At 40.0% G+C, this 17441-nt stretch overlaps 1 protein-coding gene across 1 annotated transcript in view; it reads left to right on the forward strand.

Annotated features, from left to right (window-relative positions):
- The window catches only part of alkbh3 (alkB homolog 3, alpha-ketoglutarate dependent dioxygenase), a 60767-nt gene extending 44055 nt beyond the window's left edge, over window positions 1-16712 (forward strand). Inside the window, exons 9-10 of the mRNA XM_048607361.1 lie at window positions 15082-15180; window positions 16650-16712. Of these exons, the coding sequence (XP_048463318.1) occupies window positions 15082-15180; window positions 16650-16712 (162 nt within the window). The remainder of the gene's footprint in view (window positions 1-15081; window positions 15181-16649) is intronic.
- The last annotated feature ends 729 nt before the right edge of the window (window positions 16713-17441 follow it).

The following is a 17441-nucleotide window of genomic DNA, read 5'->3' on the forward strand; positions in this document are numbered from 1 at the left end:
GAAACGTCAGCCTTCCTGCTCCTCTGATGCTGCTCGCCCTGCTGTGTTCATCCAGCTCTACACCTTGTTATCTCAGATTCTCCAGCATCTGCAGTTCCTACTATCTCTGCCTATTTGGGATTGCTGGATTGGAGGTCAGGCTGGGTGGCTTGCAAAGATCTGTGGACTCTTCTAGTTGCCGAGGTGGGCTGGGGAGATTCCCTGCTTTGGGACTGCAGCACCGTGTCCAAAAATTAAGGTAAAAGAATTAATTCTCCCAGCCCTGACTCTTCATACCACCCTTCAACCCCACACATTCTCCATGCTGCATCCGTGGCAACCCATGCAGCCTAATGCCCTCAACCCATCCCCATTGTCATTTTTCCCCATGCCACTCTATGCACCTTTATCCATCTCAATGGCCGCTCATACCCCCCGAAACTAACTTACTGCTAACTCATGTCAATCTATTATTCAACTTTCCCCCATGCCACCTTACCTACTACCTAAGCACATGAAAAATGTAACATTCTACAATTTAAAATTTTATATTTCAAGGTGTTCTTTATTGAGAGATCCACTCCCATTCATTAAAAAAAGTTGACAACTGTTCACAGGTTTGATAGTTCTTGACATTTTTGATAGTTCTTGGCAAGCTTCATTGTTCTTTTACAGCCTTACAGTTCCAAGGGGTTTATGCACCTTTAAGCACTATCTTTCCTGCTATTAACAATTTCAAAGGATATGTGACCTAACCAAGGAGTCCTGACCAATCTGACCAAGGATACTTGATCCCACCCTTCCAGACTGCCTCAAGATCATACCCAAAGAGGTGCATTCCCTTTCAAGAAAGGAGCAGCCTGGCTATCCAAATGAATCCACAAAACTCAAACCTGCTCTAAGGAGGTCTAATGTGGACATGCTGGGTTCAGTGCTCCAGGGAGGTCAAAATGCTGCTTCAGTGAAGGCAGCTGGTGATTTAAATGGCTAGCTGCCTCCTCAAAAAGTGCTTGTACAAAACGCAATCTGAAATCACTCCCAAGATTATCGGTTATGCTGAAAATCTGGGCCCTAATTGGCCAAAATGTTAGCCTTTGGAACTGTTATCCAGACACAGTGGCAATTTTGACAATTTGTTTTTCATAGTCACACAGCATAGGAACATGCCCTTCAGCCCAACACAGTCAGCGTGGACAAAATAAGCTGAATGGCCCTCTTCTGGGCTGTTTCATTTCTATGGTTCTGTGTCAATGCTGACCAACAAACACCAAATTATCCTAATTTCATTTACCTGCACTTGGTCCAGAGCCTCCTGTGCCCTGGAATCTTAAGTGCTCAACCAGGCACTTCTTAAATGTTGCGAGAGTACCTGATTCCATTACCCTCACAGGCAGTGCATTTCATATTTCTACCACCCTCTGATGTTCCTTCCAGCTTCAAAATGATGAAAACAATGAGTCCAAAATGCAAAGCAAGGAATGTACATTTAATCTGATATTATTTTAAAGGCTGAACTATTTTAAAGAGCTTGAATAGATTATAATAGAACTAACCTGAAAGTAGAAGGAAGATGGAAGAAACTGAAAATCTGGGTCAGTTCATACTTGTGAAAGATGCCAAGCAAGACCTACAATTGGTATGAATGCCAAGTAAACTAAGATAAAGGGACATGTTTAGAATACATCATAATATTGGAGATGAGGAAGAAAAGTTCCTTCCATAGTCATTAAAATGACCTTCTCAATGACTCAAAAACAGAAGATGCACACATCCATCAGCATCTGGAAAAAAATGTTCAGTCTGATTCTTCGTAGAAACCATAAGTGTGGAAGCATTCAGCCCATTGAATCCAAATCAACCCACTGAAGAGCATCCCACCCAGACCCACACGCCCCCACCCTATCCCTGTAACCCTGCATTTCCCATGGTTAATCTACCTAGCCTACACATCCCTGGACACTATAGGCAGTTTAGAATGGCCAGTCTACCTTACCTGCACATCTTTAGGCTGTGGGAAGAAACCCATACAAACGTGCAGCAAATGTGAAAATTCCACACAGATAGTCACCCAGTGGTGGAATTGAACCTGGTGCTGTGACAACCTTTTTAAGGTTTTCTGTTTTTTCAGTTTGTTGTATTTTGTCATCAATGATTCATATCTAAAATTCATTGTGAGTGCCACAGAACAACAACTTTAATATTAATAACCTCTACTCCATGTATTAAAAGGGAAACCCTGTCATCAAAGTTCCACTCTCGAGCTTAAGCACAAAATCTAAGCAGACGCTTCAAAGGAAATGGTGCAGACAGTGATGTAATATTAAACCAATAACTTGTTTGCCTATTTAAGTGGGAAAAAAAAATCAGTGGAACTATTCAGAGAGGGGTTTAATTTTTCCGTGATATTCCTGGCCAACATTATTCCCTGAACCTGCAACATCAAAAATGTAATCGTTTGGTAGCACAGGACTTCAATATTGCTTAAAAATCACACAATTTATTGAAGCATTTGTTATTGTACTCATCAGACAACATGTACATGTTCATTCTATTTGCAAAGAATAGAGCCCTGTGTCTTAATATGTGTAGCTTCCAACAGTGTATCTATTTTAACTCAACAAACTAGGTGTCAGCCATTCTCTGGTTCATTTCTCAGGTCAATGCTGTGACAAATTAGTGTCAACTTGCTTAGTATAAAATTGACAGTTAAATGTCAGTCATCACCTAATTGCTGTATTTTCTTCGGTAATGCCTTCATCAATCAGAGTCATTTGCTAATCAGTCTTTTCTTTCGTACAATAAAAATGTTCGTTTCCTTTCACTGCGAAATTTCTTGAAATTGTCCTGAGTGCAAGACAAAGAGCTTCAACAAAATGTGTCCTTTTTATGCATTACTCAAATACGAATTCATTGATAATTTATTTCATCGCTGTCAGGAGGATATTGCTGTGTCTTTATGACTCTATTTTTCTACAAAATGGTGACAGCCTTCAAACTAATTCACAGGATAGTTGCTCATGTTGTGTTCAAGCGTAGGATTTTGATTTTGGCTTTTAAACTACTCTGTAAAAATCTTGAAACATTTATAAACTAATAAATAACTTGCGATTAATTCTATCCATTTGACTTGTATAAAGTAGAAGTTCTGAACCCTAACATCTAATCCTATTTCATTTCCTGGTTTTGTGCTCAGGTTGAACCCAGTGACGCACAACCTTAGTCTCCTTAGGGAAGAGTTTTATTCCCATACCCCAACACATACTCATATATCATGTTGCTATTTGCCAACTCAATTGATTTGACATTCCTGATCTCATTTACGGGCGAGTTGTTTAGCTCATTTGGCTAGATGATTTGAATGTGATGCAGCATAAAGATAACAGCATGGATTCAATCTCTACTGGCTGTGGCAGTTCATGAAGCCCTACTTCCTCACTTTAGCCCACACATGGTCACCCTCAAACTAGACATAATTAATTGTCTGTTTGTAACAGACCAAGATGTCTAAATTCTTTTGTGGACATTGTCACCTTATCATACTGATTAACACATATCTTCACTCTAATTTGTTTCTGCCAACTTCTCACATTTCCACTGGTTTTTGGTACTGCTATTCTCTGTGACCTTTTCAGTTGATAGCAGAGTTATCCACTATAGCTTGAGCTCTGGAATTTCCTGCCCCCAAAGGTGCACATACACATTTACTTTTTCTCTCTACTTTTCTTTTTCTCGAGTTTTGTTCTTCATTTACCTCTGCCACTTAAGGGTTGCAGTGGTAATGTTTTGCCCCTTTTCGTCACACTATTCATTTGTAATCAATATATTTTAAAAGCAAATGGACAACTTTCAACAAGCCTGGTACACTGATAAGATCTAGACTAACAAAGAATTTGTTACTCACTGACAAAGATGTGTATCTGAATCCAGATTCTAGAATTTTTTAATGATCTGTTAATATTGAGAGATGGGGTGAAGTGATTTTTTATTTAGAATGTTGTTAATTATTTCAGAATGTTGTGGATTATCTCAGCTGCTGTGGTGCAGTTTGTCACAGCTATAAAAATGTGAGCAAGCTGTTGGATGTGAGCATTGCTCAGTGAGATGGGATCTCATAACAAAATTATTCCTTTTTCTGGATTTATAGTTACGTGATATTAACCAGGCAGGGAGAAACCTCCAAGGAAAGCTGCATAATTGCATTACTATTGAGTTAATACAGAATGGTAGAGGGATGTACTGTACCAAGTGCCCTCTTCATTTGCTTTCTTGCCTGTTTTACTTAGCTTCTTTCCTATTTCTTTTCCCAAGTTATTTTACAAGTTTTTTTCATTCTTTATCCCATATTTTTTCACCCTTCCCTCTCTCCAAAGACGTTTTGTAAATCTGTTTCTCCAAACAAGCTTTCAGGACCCTCCAGGTTTCTGTCTGAAATCAATCCCTCTTTTAACATTCTCTTCCTTCTCCTCCGCCCCCAGTACTTCCCAACTGAAGCACCCTTGGGGAATTTAGCTTTATTGGAAATGTGTTGTAAGTAAAGTTTTCTGCTTGCTGCGACACAGTTTATTCAAGAAGCAGTAATTATATGTAGACAAATACAGGTCTAGAAAATAAAGCAAATAATGCTTAGTTGTGTTGCAGATCAGTTAATTTTTTTTTATTCACTCATGGGACACAGGCATTGCCGGTTGAGCTAACATTAATTGCTTGTCCCTAGCTGCCCTTGAGAAGGTGATGGTAAGGCGCCTTTTTGAGCTGCTGCAGTCCACATGCTGTAGGGAGGTAATTCCATGATTTTGACCCAGCCACAGTGAAGGAACAGTGATATATTTCCAGGTCATGATGCTAAGTGCCTTGGAATGGAACTTGCAGATGGTGGTGTTGCCATGTATCTGCTGCCCTTGACTTTGTAGTGGTCATGGATTTGGAAGATTCTTTCTCAGGATCTTTGGTGAATTTTTGCAGTGCATCTTGTAGATAGTACACAAATGTGCTGCTTTGTCCTGCATGGTGTCAAGCTTCTTTGATGCTGTGGGAGCTGCACGCATCCAAGCCAGTGGTGAGTATTCTATCATATTCCTGACTTATGCCTTGGAAATGGGTGGACAGACTTTGTGGAGTCAGGAGGTAAGTCGTACGCTGCAGTATTCCTAGCCTCCAACTTGCTCATGTAGCCAAGTCTATTTATGTGGCGAGTCAAGTTGAATTTCTGGTCAATGGTAAGCCCAAGGATGTTGATTGTGAGGTATTCAAAACTGTTGTATATCAAGGGGCAGTAGTTAGATTGTCACTTATTGGAGATGGTCATTGCCTGACATTTGTGTGGCATGAATGTTATTTGTCAGTTGTCAGCCTAAGCCTGGATATTGTCCAGATTGTGTTGCATTTAAGGATGGACTGTTTCAGTATCCAAGGAGTCGTGAATGGTGCTGAACATTTTGCAATCATCAGAAAATATCCCCACTTCTGTCCTTATGATGGAGGGAAGTTCATTGATGAAGCAGCTGAAAGTGGTTGGGACTAGGACACTACCCTGAGGAACTCCTGCAGAGATGTCCTGGAGCTGAGATGACTGACTTCTACCAACCACGACCATCTTCATAAGTGCCAGTTATGACTCCAGCCAGGGGAGATTTTGTCTCCTGAAGTTCATTGATTCCAGCCTTGCAAGGGCTCCTTGATGCCACGCTCCGGTCAACTGCGGCTTTGATGTCAAGAGCTGTCAATCTCACCTCACCTCTGAAATTCAGCTCTTTTGTCCATATTTAAACCAAAGCTGTAATGAGATCAGGAGCTGAATGGCCCTGGCGGAACCCAAACTGGGCATCTGTGAGCAGGTTATTGCTGAGCAGATGTTGCTTGGTAGCACTGTTAATGACATTTTCTATCCTTTACTCACCGTTGAGAATAGACTGATGGATTGGTAATTGGCCAGGTTGTGTACAGGGCATACTTAGGCAATTTCCACAATGTCAGGTAGATGCCAGTGTTATAATTGTACAGTGTGACCTGGGGAATGGCAAGTTCTTGAGCACAAATCTTCAGTACTATTGCTGGAATGTTGTCAGGGCCCATAGCCTTTGCAGTATCCAGTATTTCCAGCTGTTTCTTTGTATTACATGGAGTGAATTGAATTGGCGGAAAACTGGTATCTGTAATGCTTGGGACCACTGGAGGAGTTCAAGATGGATCATCCATTCAGCACTGCTGCCTAAAAATTGCTGCGCATGTTTCTGCATTATCTTTTGTATTGATGTTTTGGGCTCTTCTGTCATTGAGGATGGGGATATTTATGGAGCAACCTCCTCCAATGAGTTGTTTAATTGTCCACCACCATTCACAACTGGATGTGGCAGGACTAAAGAGATTATATCTGATCCATTGGTTGTGGGATCACGTAGCTCTGTCTATCACTTTCTGTTTGTGCTGTTTGGCATGCAAGTAGTCCTGTTTGGTAGCTTCACCAGGTTGAAACCTCATTTTTAGATATACCCGGTGCAGTTCCTGGCGTGCCCTCCTGCACTCTGCATTGAACCGGTTAATCCCCTGGCTTGATGGTAGTGGTTGAGTGGGGGATATTTTGGGCCATGAGGTTGTAGATTGTGCTGGATTACATTTCTACTGCAGCTGATGGCCCACAGCACCTCATGGATGCCCAGGCTTGAGTTGCTAGATCTGCCCCATTTAGCACAGTGATAGTGCCACACAACATGTTGGAGGGTGTTCTTAATGTGAAGGCAGGACTTCGTCTCCACAGTTACTGCGTAGTGGTCACTCTTACAGATATTGTCATGGACTGATGCGTCTGCAACCAGCAGATTGTTAAGGATGAGATTGAGTATGTTTTTCCATCTTGTTGGTTCTCTCACCACCTGCCGCTGACCCAGTCTAGTAGCTATGCCCTTTGGGACTCGACCGGCTGATCAGTAGTACTGCTGCCGAGCCACTCTTGGTGGTGGACGTTGAAATCCCCCACCCAGAGTACACTTGTCTTTATTGGTGCGAAGGTCAATGCCAAGTGGTCTATCTAGTTTCATTTCTTTGTTGTAATTTTGTAGCGATTGATACAATTGAGTGGCTTGCTAGGCCATATCAGACAGTAGTTTAAGAGTCAACCACACTGTTGTGGTTCTGGAGTCACGTAGGTCAGACCAGGTAAGGCTGGCAAATTTTCTTCCCTGAAGGACATTCGTGAACCAGATGGATTTTTCTGATAATGGACAATAGTTTCATGGTCATCAGTTGATTCCTAATTCCAGATATTTTATATTGAATTCAGATTCCAGTTCTGCCATGGTGGGATTCAAACCCGGGTCCTCCGAACATTACCTGAGTTTCAATACCACTAGACCATTGCCTCCCCTTAAATATAAATTTGAGATTAGGCCTCAACTAAGAAATTCAAGTACCCAACTTGGGAATGATGTTGAGATGGACCAGAAGGCAAAACCTGGGATCAGGGTATTGAATTTTGAAGAAAAGTTTTTAAAAACTTCAACTTCTTCAACATTGAAAACAATAAATTGGAGGGAAGTTGCTGAAAAGCTCAGCAGGTCTGGCAGCATCTATGAAGAGAAATCAGAGTTAATGTTTCGGATCTGAGGAAGGGTCGCCAGACCCAAAATGTTAATTCTGATTTGTCTTCACAGATGTTGCCAGACCTGCTGAACTTTTGCAGCAACTTCTGTTTTTGTTTCTGATTTACAGCATCTGCTGTTCTTTTGCTTTTTTTTAATAAATAGGAGGTGCAAAAGAAGGCATTAATCTGGCACACTATTTCAAGTTAAATCGTGATTAAGATGACCAAAGATAAGGTTTAAACTGCTCTGAGGGAAGTTCAAGACTTAAGTATTGAGGCTTTTTTGCAAAATATAATCAACAACTAAAATATTCTTTCAGAAAAGATACTGGAAACAAAAACTTTAGAATCACTAAAGAGAGAATTGAATGGAGTCAATAAGGTTGAATTTGGGTAGATTGAATGGCATCCCTGCAATTTTCCTTATGAATGTTGCAGGACAGCAATAGTTGAAATCAGGTTTCTTGAACCTGTCAATATGCCAGCAAAGTCTCAATCCCACTAGGTAGTTATTACTTAAGGTGAAACTTGAATCAATGCACTTCTGCAAGGTCCCATCCATCCTTGTATACCACTTGCTTGTTGTTTTATGGGCGTATTAAAATAGCAGTTGATTTGAAAGTTCATCTTATTGTAGTTAATGCAAAGGAAAGCTAGTGTTTGACTTTTACCTGTATCTCTCATTTAATCAATTCCGAATTTATGTTATTCAGTTATCATGATTAGTTAGCAGTCTACCTTGGTTTGTTAATCCAGATGAGAAGGCTCAATGTCTTACCAAAGGCACAGCATTTCCATCATTTATTGGACCTCAATGGAATAAACTGCCCTACTTGTAATCAGAAACACAACTCCATCACCTTCACCTGATAGCATTAACATTTTTTTTAATGAAATCAACCAACAATTTAAAGTACACCAACAGCAGGAATGTTGCTTGAATGTCACATCCTTGATATCAACTAATTGGTCCAAGGTTGTGGGATATCTCTATAAAATCAAAAGTGAAGATTAAATCGATTTACATGGTTTGAGAGTCCAGATTTCCAACCCATTGTTTAAAATTTTAACAGATCAAAATCTGAAACTTGCATTTTCATGACAAAGCTGCTTTAAAAACAATCTAAAAAATGTATAGTTTTTTTTAAATGCCTGCCAGTGAAAAGCAATACTGCTGCTGATAATTGTGTGGGTGGCATTACATAACGGGGAAAATCTAACTTGTGGTGCTGAAGGTTCCCATAGCAACTGCATTAAAGTGCTGGTTTAAAATATATGTATTAGACACCTCTGAATACTCTTTCTGAAGGAAGAAAATAAGGATATGTTCCTTCCCATAGATAACTAAATAACAGTAATCTGCCTAAGAATTTAACTAATGCATTACAAACAGCATTTGTTTAGTTTTGCAATTACAATAGCCCCCCCAACCTAGTTTAAGGAAACTTTACCAGATACTTGTGTTAAAATTTTGCAGTCACAGCTTTGCAAGGGAACATGACATTTTTATTATTTGAATATGTCTCATAACACTACTTATTATATGATTTGAGTGGCTCTGTGAACTGAGTCCACATATATAGTCTGCCCTAAATTCTACGATTGGAAAAGAAATGACTTCACACTGACTCTAGTGCAGAATCTGGTATAGAAGGTGATCCATGGAGTGGGATGAAGGGGTCTGGTATAATGGTCGGAATTGTTGGGCATATTGGAGCTGTTCTCAGATTCGTTAGTAACAGAGCACACCCTTATTACTGAATGGCTCCTCTCTCCTTGGCGGTGCAGATTAGTTTTGGTAGTGAGCCATGTCCACCTGACATTTAAAGCTTTTTGAATGTTGGATACACAATGACTTTTTTGGAACTTGTTATACTAGTTTTTCTTGCTCAGGGTGGTGAGGAGAAGTTTCTTTTTAATTCACTTATAGGATATGGCTCTCGCTGGCTGAGCCACCAAGGGAACAGCTGAAGATGTTTTGAGCCCAGGACACTACCTCTGAGGAAATCCTGAGATTACTGACCTCTAACAATCACAATATTCTTCTTTTGTGCAAGAAAGAACTTCGACCAGTGGAGAGATTCCCCCCACTTCTTTGCTAGGGCTCCTTGATGCTCTACTCTGTCAAACTTGAAATCACAAATGCTGCCTTGATGTCAAGACCACAGTTCAAATTAGTACCGTTCTAGTTGTGTAGAGACTCTGACATTTGTAATGCAAGATCTAATTTCATTGATCTGGTAGTTTGTTCGGCAGTGAGTGCATAAGCATTTATGATCAAGGACCTAACAAATTTTGACTAGCAATACTACGAGAAAGAGTTTTCTTTCCGATATCTAATATGATAGTGAGTTGGTTGCCTTGTGTGATATATATCATATAGAAGGGACTAAAGATTTTGCCACAATGTCATTTATTATTTGAATTATTCTCCATTTTAGCTGCATATTTATTGCAACTGTATCCCAAGCACATACTACTTTCCAGCTGAATATAGGTTTCTGACAATACTGCTACAAAGAACTGCATTCATGTAACACCTTTCACATTTCTGGGAGTTCCTTTCATTGTGTTATAATTGTTACGTTTGCAGATACAGCAAATAATTAAAGCATAGTAAGGCTGGCCAAACAGCAGTTTTAGTTTTATTTGAAGGATGAATATTGGGCAAGAAACTAGGGATGCCTGTCTGCTCTTCAAACAGTATCATTGGCTTTTGCATCCAGCTGATCAAGCTATGTTACCGAGCAGTGCTATATTGTCAGAGGTGTCATGTTTACAAGCTGAAATTAAGACGTTGAATTGCCAACTGACGCTAAGTCTCATGCTGGGGCTTGTACTCGTAACCTGTTGATTTATGGGTAAGACTTTTGCCAGCTAAACCAAGTTTGTATGATTAGTTCTCAGATGTTTCCATCCCTTTCTTGGTGTAGACTTACTTCTCATTTACTCATCTAATCACATCCATGAAGAGAGGTGACTTCAAGCTATTATGAGTAATGTTAAAATGTAGTCCAGTTTTTCATAGAATACCCAAATTTGAAGTATGTTATTAAAAACTGTAAGTTCGTTATGGCTATGAAGTTGTTTTATTTTGTGTGGGTTAGTATTTCTGTTAAATTAGCAGAGAAGAATTTTATTCAATATGTTTGTATGGTAACAAGCTAACAATGATTTCTAGGCTTAACCCAGCCTTCCTTTTGAAGAATACCATGCCTGCTAATTGTTATAATTGTGTATGTTCTTTTTATTAAAAGACATGTTTAATCTTGGTAGATTAAAAATACCAGTGTTGCACTGTAACATGTTAGTGGTTAGAAGAAGTGCTGGTGCTGAATGTCGATGTTTATTAATAGTTTCAATGTAGGAAAATTTAAAGGGATAATGGAATGGATATGTAATGCAGAAAATATTAAAAGTGCATCAGGCTTTAACATAGATCTATATCATTTACAAACTTCTATTTTGTTTAGGTTGGTACTCCCTCAATTGTTTCTTGTATTGCCTTGGGTCTCCTGCAATATGCACAACCTGTCTTAGTGGCAGGTTCCTGTTCTTAAGCCTTCCCAGTGTAATTTTGAAGTGTCTGTTGGAAGTCAGATGAGTAGCCAACCAATGGTTCTCTCTGCATTTTAACTCAACCTCCTTATTAAGAACTGCCAGGCTCTCCCCACGGCAGAATAACTGAGCCCTTTTTTTTTCTCATTGGATGTAGATTTTGCTGGCTAGGCCAGTATTTGTTGCACATCCCTAATGATCCAGAGGGCAGTAAACAGTCAAACACATTGCTGTAGTTCTACATATAGGTCAAATCAGGTTTCCTTCCATAAAGGGCATTAGTGAATGAGATTGGATTTTACAAAAAAAGTGATCAGGCTGGCTTTTTATTCCAGAGTTTTCAAAATTAAGTTCAAATCCCACCATTTAACATAATGGGATTCAAACCCATGTCCCCAGAGCTTTAGCCTGGAGTTCTGGATTACGACTTCAGTAGCATTAACATTACCACTGTCTCCCTATGAGGACATATATGTGGAGATTATGGGTACAAAACCTTATATAGTACCTTATATCTTCAAATATTTTGGGTAAGGACCAGAATTATTATTTTCATTTTATTTTTAAGAGATGATTTGTGTCAGTGTAAGTGATTGGAATTGATTTTTGTATAATTTTAAACATGCCCCATCATTTGGGCTTCTTACCCAAATGATTTGACAACTGCCAGCTTAGTGCACTGAAAGCTACATTTTTTTCGTTGTTATCTATACTAACAGTTATCATTAACACTGTGGATTATAACATAACTGATATAATTCCTGTGGAAATGAAGCCAGAAAGTATTGAATGAAAAACCCACTTCATGCAGACTAAACCAACAGAATGACTGTTTTAATTGACAATTCATAGAACTGAAGGTATTGATACTATGCAGTGTAAGTTGTAATTTACAGTTGGACCCTATTGTTATTCAGAAAAATCCACGGTTCTTCTAGTTAAAAGTTTCAGCCTCTTGCAACACTTCAGCCACTGCTCACAGAGTTTGATGCACCTGATTGTCTGTCAGGGCACTTGCCCATTGAAAAAAGAGAGATGTTTTGGAGAGATGTTTGCCATTCCAGGGGCACAAAGCAAATTTAACTTGATTTTCCAAGAGGTCAACCAAAGCTGTGGCCTGTTAGCTGCATCACCCATGCAGTAAATTTGAGTGATATCATTGAAGAATTCCTCACATAGCCACTAGCACCACCTATCCTTGGGAATAGAGGGAGCACTACATAGCCATGTGACCAAACTTCTACCTCGTTAGCTTAACTAATTATGGATCAAAGAAAACCACGCTCATGTGGCAAACATTTCTTTTATCTTGGTTTTCAACAAATCGAGTATTTAACTCAGGCGATGGGGTTTCATCCTCTAGCTGAAGAGGGGGCAACTCTCCCACACTGGTTTCTATTGGGAAGGCCCACCATAGGTTGGGGCATCTAAGTGGACAGAGCAGGTATTTGCTAGGATCACGGATCGGTTGCAGGGGCCTTATCGCTCTCCTGTGGGACGCATTAGGTACATCAAGGGACCCCTGGCCACAGGTTAGTAATTAAATCAGAAATTGCTGAAAAAACACAGCAGATCTGGCAGCATCTGTGGAGAGAAAGTAGAGTGAACATCTAGGGTCCAATGACCCTTCTTCGGAACATTCTGAAATGTTAACTCTGTTTTCTCCCGACAGATGCTGCCAGACTTGCTGACTATTTCCAGCAATTTCTGATTTTGTTCCTGATACCCAGCATCCACAGTTCTTTAGTTTTGTGCAAAGCTGAGTAACAGTGGGTTAAGGGTCACAGATTTGGGATGATAGAGGGGGTTTCAAATAGTAGCAACGGCAGGGAGAGATTCTCAGCTGGCCTCACCTTCTGACATCGGTGGCCCCTCATTCAGGAGCTGAGCGCCTTTGTACATGGAACCCCCTCCCCAACCATCTAGGAGTCTGCATTCAGAACTGACAATGTTTTGCTTTTTAGCCTTGCTTCATGAATATTTCCCCACCTACTACTGATTGATTCACCAGTGGGATTAATTGCCTATTTAAGGACCTTCAGTGCCTTCCATCCTTTATCAGGGCAGAGGCAGGAGGACAGCAACACCCCTAATTGCCACCATCCTACCCCATTAATGCTTTGCTGCCTCCAAATTCACCTTAGGGGACGACATTGAAATCCACCAATTTTGTGCAGCTTGTAAAACCTGAGTCACTAAAACTTTTAAGAGATGCATTAGTGAATCTTGTGTAGCTTTGCCAATCATATGTCTGACCTGTCTGTCATTCTTGTATCAATTTCAGTTGATACTTTCCCTCTTTTTTTTCCTACCTTCTTGTTCAGTCTTTCTGTTTTCTGCTTTGTTTGGCTTTTCCAGTTCAGTGACACAAAATCCTCGGTGGACAGTCAGTCATAGTCTTCAGTGAGTGATTGCCGATGACAACTCTTTTACATAATTTCTTTATGGGCTTGGTTAGCTCAGTTGGCTGCTTGGCTTATTTGCGATGCGGAGAGATACCAACAGCATAATTTCATTTCTCACACAGGCTGATATTACCATGAAAGACTCTCCTACTCACCCTCTCCCCTTGTCTGAGGCATGATGACCCTCGGGTTAAACCACCACCAGTCATCTCTCTCTAATGAGAAAGTAGCCCTGTGAGCTGGTAGGACTTTGGCAACTTTATCTTTACCTTTCATGCATTGTCTGTTCCTTCTGTTCTTTGACCTGTTCTTCCACTGTTTAGTCAGGTATAGACCCTGACAAGAGGCATCTCGTCAATGAGGTGTGCATGCTTTTCTGGCTGTTGATGGCTATAGGAAGATGGATTGTGGCCGGGAAAGATTGAGGTCTTTCCCGGTTTATGCAGGTTTATGCCTTTGTCAAGGATGGATGCAGTGTCCCTGAGAGGGAATTGCTCTTGGTGAGAAAAGAAACTGAAGCCAGTGGTGAATCAGATCTTCATATTCTTGGCTCAATGTCTGAGTTTTGAAAGTAAGTAGTAAAATAATTTGGTATAAAGGCAATGCAGTATCCTATCTGTCTTTTTATTTACATTATAAACTACATACTCTTCTGGCAGGATCTGTGGAAAAACAGAGTTAACCTTTCAAGACTACTTTGTCTCTTTTCCATAGATGCTGTCAGACCTGCTGAGTTTCTCCAACATTTTCTGTTTTCTGTCTACTCAGTCTTTTTTTCCATTAATTTTATCATTTTGAGGTAACTTTCTTGTTTATTTCCTATCCTTGCTGTTTATATCTCCCAATTTCGCTGTTTCTCCATTTTTCCTCCATCCTAATCCATTCTGATTTGTGTAGAGTCCGTGGAGTTCATACCTTCCTGAACATTCCCACAAGTGGACACCCAAAACTGGGTATCTTTGAGGCTGTGAAGTGTCAGAATGCCAACAAGTAGACAGGCAGTTTTTACATTTGTCACACAGTCACCATAATGAAAGTGGGAGGTGTTTATTGCCATTATTTTGGTTGGATCCAGATAGCCTGAGAGAGCATAGCATTAACTTTCCATGTCCCCGTGTGTACAGTTTCCTGTTGCTTGCTGAGAGTGAGATTTGGTATGGTGAGCAGGAAGCTGTGATGGAGCAAGCTAAAAGGTCGATTTATCTGTTTGGCTTAGGCTAGGTAAATAACAAATTCCACATAGAGGGATATAGTTGTGGGCTGAGAAATTCAGGGCTGGGTGGTACCGTAAATATTATGTAGCTCTGGAGTATCCAAAAGTGTTCAAAAAGTTGGGACTGAGTTTGCCAAACTTGTAAAATTGCCCTGGAGTCTCCAGGAATTAGCAATCCAAGAGAATGCAGGGACATTGAGAAAAGTTAGTATTTTCAATTATTAATTCTAATATTGGAAACAGGGAAAACAGACTTTTTGAGTAGTTGCAAGCGACTATTCATTAGATGAAACTGTAATTTATATTCCTGAATGCTTATGATACAACATCTTTTCCTTTGTTCCACACAGGAAGATAAAGGAGATTATACATATGTAGAAAGAATTCGGATCCCACTGAGCCATGGGTGTTTGTTGGTAATGGAAGGAGAAACTCAGAAGGAGTGGCAGGTGAGAAACATACTTAGACCTTCTGAGTGATACAGCAGTTGAGAATGTTCCTCAACAAAAAATTTGTTTTTTTCCACCGGGAGACTTAGTGTTTGCTAGCACAAGACTGCAGTTATTGTGGTCGCTGTTTTCTCAAGGGCATAAAAAGAGAGATTTGCATTTATATAGTACCCTTCATGACCTTAGGTTGCTGAAAAGTAATTTACAACCAGTGAGTATAGCCACGTGTTAAGGTAGGAAACATGGAGGTCAAATTGTGCACAAGCTCCCACAAAAAGCAAATAAGGAGAAGTGTATGGAAGACTGCAGTTCCTGATGCATCTCTGATGCACCTTCATTTACCATATGCCTGTAAAATAATATACTTATAGCTTTAAAGGGCAGTGACTGCTTCTTATATGCTTTATTTAAAGAAAACAGGATGTAGGTCAGAGGCTGGGAGTTCCAAGGTAAATAACTCAGATGTTGACTTCCATAGCCTGTCCATCATCTATAAGGTACAAATTAACGTTGTGATGGCGTATTTACCATTTGCCTGGAAGAGTATAGCTTAAATAACACTCAATAAACTCAACGTCATCCAGGACAAGGTAACCCATGTTTTTTTGGCAACAGATCATAACATTTATTCCCTCTGCCACTGATGTATAGTAGCAGCAGTGTTTACCAGCTACAAGATAAACTGCAGCAGCTGACCAATGTTTCTTCGACTGCACCTTCCAAACCTGTGACCTCTGCCATCTAGGAGGGCAGGGGCAGCTGATGCATGGGAACACCACTACCTACAAGTTCCCTGCCAAGCCACACGCCATCCTGACTTGGCATCTCTTCCCTAACAGCTTTGTGGGTGTACCTACACCACATGGGAGGCATTAAATGCTGCCCTAGCCAACAAGGCCCACATCCTGTGAAAGAATAAAACAGGAAAATGAGTGAGGAATTCATCCTGCCCCTTAGCACGTTTTATTTCAAAGTCTGTGATCACACCTTTCTGTACTAATTGTGATGTTATTCAAAGCTGTTAATACATGCTGTGCTCCAACAGGGGAATTATGTCATTTGGTTTTAATTTATATGTATATTAATTATCCACCTGCAAAGTTATTGTAAAACATATCAAAGATCATGTGAATGATGACAGCATTCTCATTGAATTTAATGCCAAACAAGCTTCATTGAATAATAGTTAACAATGCCTCATTACCATTATTTCACTGTTGGACTTAGGAGTGTCTCTGTCTCTGTGTGTGAGAGTAAGTGAGAATTACATGGCCAATTCTTAGGCTAAGATACTTGTTTGAATGTTACGTTTCAAAACAAATGACTATGTAAAAGCAACTCAAATGTACCTTGTATTTGCCAGATCCTGCAAGGTATATGAAATCTCACTCAAATAAATTAATCACAACTAACTCCAATGATTAATGCAGTAAATTTTGCTTAGTTTAATATTTTTCATTTGCATTAAGTGCAGAAATTCTGCTGTGAATATCTTCAGGACTGCCAGCAACTTTCAGTACAACTCGCTGTAAGCTTCTGGGCATGTGTGAAATTTACCTTCTGCAAATCTAAGCTGGTTGCCAGGGAGATAGCTGTGAGTTACTGCAGCACTGTCTGTTTGTGGCATTGATTATTGATCCTGAGGCCAGCTGCAGACCATCCCTCTGTTTGTCTTGGGCCCCAGCATGCCTGCTGTTCCATGGATCCCTAATTTTGGCTTGCAAAGTAGATTATTGCTGCAGTTAAAATCCAAGATTAGTTATGATTAAAATTTTTAATTGCAAGATTAATCATAATGAATTTTTCTAATAGATTGACAGCTATAATTTATGCTGAACCCTTAACATAGAAAAATATCCTGATACACTTCATAGAAGCATGATCAGTTGATAACGAACCAAAGAAAAGTATAAATTAAAGGTTAATCAAAGAAGTCACTTCAAGAAGGATCCTAAAAGAGGGGAAGGAGGCGACTCTTTAAGGAAGGATTTTCAGCACATCGGCTTTTAGTTTCTGAGGCAGAGGAAATATGGGATATTTACGGCCCAATTTGGCACAACCCTGATAGCTCATGTGGCTTCTTTCTATGCTGTACTAGTCTATATGTGCAACAAGAGAGAATCAAACCACCTCCCCTTGACATGCAATTACATTGCTATTGCAGAATACCCTGCCAGCTGTAGTGATTGTAACAAGGTCAGCCAGGTAGACCATGTAGAATATGGAACAAAAAGCAAGGAAAAGCTCAGCAGGTCTGGCAG

Source organism: Rhincodon typus, chromosome 17, assembly GCF_021869965.1.
Source record: "Rhincodon typus isolate 14 chromosome 17, sRhiTyp1.1, whole genome shotgun sequence".
NCBI classification, from domain to species: Eukaryota; Metazoa; Chordata; class Chondrichthyes; order Orectolobiformes; family Rhincodontidae; genus Rhincodon; species Rhincodon typus.